Here is a 5,810-nt window from a genome sequence, read left to right on the forward strand (position 1 = left end):
ATATTTTTCTATTTTCTCAAAGATCCATTCATATCACAGAAATATTAAATTGTAACAAATAATAATAATTACTTTATGTTGCAGTTATTTTTTCTCATCCACTGCAATTTAAAATCTTATTAAAAATTCTTTTCTTTCAAATTTATAGACCTGTTTAATAAACAATCATATTTTTAATTTTCTGATTAAATGACAGTCCAACAGATTTATTCTATTCTCTGATTTCTTTTCCGTTATGTCTTTCACTTTTCATGTTTCATCTTTTTCTGAATAGTCTAATGTCAGCAGGGTAATAATGGCTGCCAGTCTGAGTGTAGCCTTTTTGACCTGCATACGTTTTCACTATTTATGACGGCTGTTATTCTGCTCCTACAGACTTGTGTGTGTAGATGCACACACCTATGTGTTTGTGTATTAGTGTGCATGTGCCTCTGTTTGTGTGTGAGTGAGTCATTCACTGCCAGTTGCCAAAAACTGACCTTCAGTCCCTTCCTACCTAATTAGAAATATGAATCCTTTCAAATTCTGTTGTCTTTACAGACCACACCCTTCTTCATTTTGATCTTAGTCTCTCACTATTTCTCTTTTAAACTGTGATGTTACCATGACAAAAGCTGATGTTTTCTTTTTCTCAACAGCTCACAGCTTCATACTTTTCTTGTCGTCCTTTGTGTGTACTCATCTCTCCATTATGGTTTCTGCAAACGTAGTTGCTCTGTCTTTTTGTCTGGTGGATGTTATAAAATATGAAACTTTCAAAAGAGAAAAGCTGCTGACAAGCAAAAGTCTATGGCCTGGTTTTGGTTACTAGTTGGAATCTATTTTCATTTCTCTTACATTGGGAAAAGTGTAAACATCACAACTTACAATTTTCTCTATCTTAAACTAATGTTACTATTGCTAGATACTTCTAAATATGGACAGTTATACACTCTGTCATGCCTGTGTAAGATTAAAAGATTGACTAATTGACATTATTTACATTTGACGGTTATTTGTCCTCATCTTGTTTGTTAATACATTTCGGCTGATATACCCTCCAGCCTTCATCAGGTGTCTTGGGGGAAATTTTCAAACCTGGGTTCTCATTTCTAAGGTATTTTTCGATTCAGGTCACTGCCTGGAATCGAACTCGGAATCTTGGGGTTAGTAGCCCATGCTCTTAACCAATACGCCATATTCCTGTGGGCTATTATGGAGTGAATTTCTGGGCTTATAAATCTAATATTTTCCTATCCTTCCTTAATACCGGTTCCTATCTGCTACTCATTTCTGCACTCGGTCTGCTTAGGAGGTTGTTGTGTCCTAGCATATGTGCTGCTTCTTTTAGTTTTCATATTTTAAAGTGGTATTCTCTGTCTTTTATTTTAACTTCATCCTACACGGGGAGGTGGTCTCCATTTTCCCATACATGATCAGCTATACCCAATTTATCAATATCTCCTCGTGTCACAGCTTTGCGATGTTCCTCTACCCTTATTTTGAGGGGCAGCATGTTTTGCCTTTGTATAACCTACCACACCTGCATGGGATGGAGTACATGCAGTTCTTAGTCATATTCTCTTCTAATGGTGGTTTTACTCGAAGGAGATATTTGCAAAGTGTTGTATTACTTTTGAATACTGTCCTGATGTCATATGGGCCACATATCTTTTGTATCTTTTCGGAGAGGCCTTTCACATAGGGTAGACAGACTGTGGACAGTTTATCGGTTTCATCCTCTCTTTTCTTCTTAATCTGGCTTGTCTTCACCATTTCAAATTCCTTCATGTACAACTTTCCTAGATCTTGTTGGATTCTCTTTCTATCCTCATCTCTGGTTATTTTCCTAAATAATGAAGATAACCTCTTGAACCAGGTTTGAAATTTCCCCAAGACACCTGATGAAGGCTGGTGGGTCTATCAGCCAACGTTGCGTTAACAGCAAACAAGATGAGGACAAATATCTGTCAAATGTAAATAATGTACATAATTCCTCATCTCTTAAATATAGAACTGAATTGACATTTAGCTTTGCTGTTTGTTTGTTTTTATTTTGCTACTTAAATGTGAGGATCATTTTGTCTAAGATTTGCTCCACTAATCTATTGTTTTGTAGAATTGAAATGATGTTAACATTTTAGGATTTAACCTGCATAGGTTTGTGTTGCTGCTTTCAAGCTCAGTTTCTGCTGTTGGCTCAACCAACACATTTTGAAACTGCTTTCCTTTTACTCTGCTATTATCGAGATAATTTCACAGATGTTCCTTCACTTGCATGTTTTGCATGATTCATTGATATTAGTGTCTTTAAAGTGACAATCTCTTTTTACAGAGCTGTGGAATAGTCTTACTAACAACATTACCATTGCATCTTGTGTAAGGAATCGAAATAGTTTAATCATGAGGAAAGTGCCCCTCCCCATCCCAGTCTGTGCAATTAGATTTGTTGTTGTTGTTGTTGTTTTTTTAGTGGTGTTTTACTTCATGTTTGTACGAAAGTATTGCTTCCTGACAATCCACAGTGTTGACTACAAACTTGCATGGATTTATCACATCTCTTAACCTAAAATTTTTATTGCCCAATCAGTTTGTAAAGCTGGGCAGATCTTCATCGTATGATATTTGCTGTTGTATTTGTTGAAATATTTTAATAATTGCTGTAGAAATCAAATATTTGGTTCTTTTTATTTTTGTTTCCGTTTTAGTAAAATGTTGGAACTCCTTGTTGACTGATAGTTAATTGGTCATAATTATAAATGTAGCATCTCATTTTTGTTTTACTTGTTTTGTCAACTTGAACATTTTTTATTTGTTTAGTAATGTTCATAAGAAAGTAGATTGTTATGAGACATCTTCACAAATCATTGTATGTAATCATCTCCCATCTTACTGTCATGTCCCATCTTCATTCTGTTGTAACTTAGTATAAATACGTTTATCATTTAACATCATGTTTTCATAAGTATGTCAATGACCAGTTGATGCTGTGTCTGTTTTCTTTCTTTCTCTGTTTCTCCTCTAATGAGGTTCACGGATTCAACTTTGACATGTCTAGTGATTGATTTTATTGCAGGAAATAATCAAGACCAAGATGAACAAATTCAAGAAATTCTGACAGAACTTTCAAATCATAATTCACGGTAACTATTTCATTATTTTGCAAAGACCTCAATATTTGACTCAGATCTACTACTTTCCCCCCCCCCCCAACTGGAGTAGCCATGTATCTACTTTACTGCAAGACTTCTATATATATATTCATACTCATTACTTCCTCCTCCTCAGTTGATGGGGGTCTGTCATGCAAGTTACTTGGTGACCTCGCTGATGCTGGCGCCACAGGAAAAGCACCCAGTGCATTCTGTAAACTGGTCAGTGTTAGGAAGGGCATCCAGCTGTAGAAACCTTACCAAAGCAGGTCATCTGCTTTGCCAGCTCCTCTCAAATTGTCCAACCCATGCCAGCATGGAAAGCAGATGTTAAATGATGACACTGATGATTATTTTGTTTGTTTTGTTTACTGGAATAACACTCTTGATTTGGTTGAATGCTAACAGATATTTGATGATATCACATGTAATACATTATTATGTTGTCTGCTCATATCATAAGCATCAGTGTTTTTCATCTCATATCTCCCAATTTCATCCATCCATCACATCTTAGAGGTCTCCCTCAAACTGATGCAGAAAACTATCAAAGAATGTCTTCAAAACCTGCTCATTTTCCCAACTCTCTTCTGTTGGAAGAAGACTAAAAATTTCCCGATAATTTACGGCTTTTTTAATTCCCCTCCCTGCTTCAATTGACTCTCCTATAAAGATGCCCCAGTTTTATGAATTTTGATAATTCAACAACTCTCCACCCCAGCCTGAATTATAATTCTGATATCCTTTTTCTTTTCTTTTCTACACCAGCAACGATGAGCGAAAGAATGCAATGCATTTATTAATGAAGCTAGCTATAGACGGGAAAACAGAGTTATGGGACAAGCATTTCAAACCAGTTTTGTTAATTCTTCTGGAAACCTTAGCTGATGATGATGTCAGTATTGTTTGTTTTGTTTTTCTTTTTTCTTTTTTCTGGTTCAAAAATCTTTTACTTCCAAATTGCGTCTCTCATGACTTATTATTGTTGTTTTTCCTTTCAGTATAAAATTCGAGGCCTCACTTTGTGTGTATTAAGAGACATTTTGCACAACCAACCAACTCGATTTAAAGATTATGCAGAGTTAACTATTCTAAAAGTATTAGAATCTCATAAAGATCTTATTCGGGAGGTGAGTTTATTTTATTGCCCTACTTTTGTTATTTGCCTGTAGCTATTAATTAGCATTTAAGCTGGCCCCCACATCCAGCCCAAATATCCTTTTATATTCAAATTAGCCACATCGGGACTCTCATACTTATCCTATAATGTCAGTCTAAAAATAAACAATCGTATCGTTAAACTTTCAAAGCTACATGTTGATGCATGATTAATCCTGTAATAATTGTGCTTGTTGTTGCATTACTTAGCCTGTTCGTAACACTTTCATGTGATAAGAGAAAAAGAGGGAGAGAGAAGTGTTCGTTACATGAGGTTGAGGAGATGTAATTGTAACACTTTCACGTTATTAGTGGAAGGGAAAGAGAAGAAAAAGAGAGATATCCATGATGTGGGGGGGGGGGTTTAATAATTTTAGCAGAGGGGTGATATTCTGATGGTGAGGTTAAAGAAAGAGAGAGGTTAGAGAGGGAGAGATGATGGTGGTGGTGGTGATTGGATAGTGAAAAGTGTATTTGTTTTATTTAATTGGACTAAGTCTTTTATCTCACCTATCACTTAACACATGTGCATAAATGCAATTCCATGAAATAATCGTCGTCGTTTAACGTCCGCTTTCCATGCTGGCATGGGTTGGACGGTTTGACTGAGGACTGGCAAGCTAGAAGGCTGCACTAGGCTCCAATCTGGTCTGGCAAAGTTTCTGCAGCTGGATGCCCTTCCTAACGCCAACCACTCTGAGAGTGTAGTGGGTGCTTTTATGTGCCACCAGCATGAGGGCCAGTCAGGCAGTACTGGCAATGCCCATGCTCAAAGGTGTTTTTACATGCCACCTGCATGGTTGCCAGTCCAGCGGCACTGGCAACGATCACACTTGGATGGTGCTTTTAACATTCCACTGGCACAAGTGCCAATTAGGTGGAACTGTCATTGGCCAAGTCAGCGTTTTTGATTTCTCTTGCCTCAACAGGTCTTCGCAAGCAAAGTTTATTGTCCAATGAATGAAGGGTACTCTTAAGTGGACTGGTTATACACCACTGGCATAGGCCATGGGTTATGGTCTCACCCGGCCTTGCCGGGTCTTCTCGAAATATTCATGCTTATTTATATGGCAGATATATGCAATTTAACTAAGGGTTGTATCATATGTATGGAATATTTTTTTGCATTTGGGAGGGCAAGTGTCTTCTGCTATAGCCCCGGGTTGACCGAAGCTTTGTGATTGAATTTGGTAGGTGGAATTTACTGCCACGTGTGTATATGTATGTGTATGTGCTTGTGCCTCTCCGAGAGAGAGAGAGAGAGAGAGGAAGTGAATATTTATTTTATGAGTACTGTGTACTAAGTCTCTAAAATCGTGCATAAAGTAGCAGATGAGCGACTGTCTTTCCATACAGACACAACACAGGCTACACTTCAGGGTTTTTAGATAAAGTTTTCAGAAATAATCCAATAGGTTTACCATTAATTCCATGAAATATTCACAGGTCCCACTAGTTCAAAATAATTTGAATAAATAAACATTACATTTGACAGAATAATCCAAATGCTAAAAGGTTAAA

General features: G+C 36.9%; 1 protein-coding gene across 1 annotated transcript in view; it reads left to right on the forward strand.

The window, feature by feature from the left end:
* Nucleotides 1-5,810, forward strand: part of LOC106878380 (CLIP-associating protein 1) — a 156,455-nt gene that overhangs the window by 148,596 nt on the left and 2,049 nt on the right. Inside the window, exons 36-38 of the mRNA XM_052974145.1 lie at nucleotides 3,056-3,122; nucleotides 3,900-4,026; nucleotides 4,133-4,299. Of these exons, the coding sequence (XP_052830105.1) occupies nucleotides 3,056-3,122; nucleotides 3,900-4,026; nucleotides 4,133-4,299 (361 nt within the window). The remainder of the gene's footprint in view (nucleotides 1-3,055; nucleotides 3,123-3,899; nucleotides 4,027-4,132; nucleotides 4,300-5,810) is intronic.

This window comes from Octopus bimaculoides, chromosome 17, assembly GCF_001194135.2.
Source record: "Octopus bimaculoides isolate UCB-OBI-ISO-001 chromosome 17, ASM119413v2, whole genome shotgun sequence".
NCBI classification, from domain to species: Eukaryota; Metazoa; Mollusca; class Cephalopoda; order Octopoda; family Octopodidae; genus Octopus; species Octopus bimaculoides.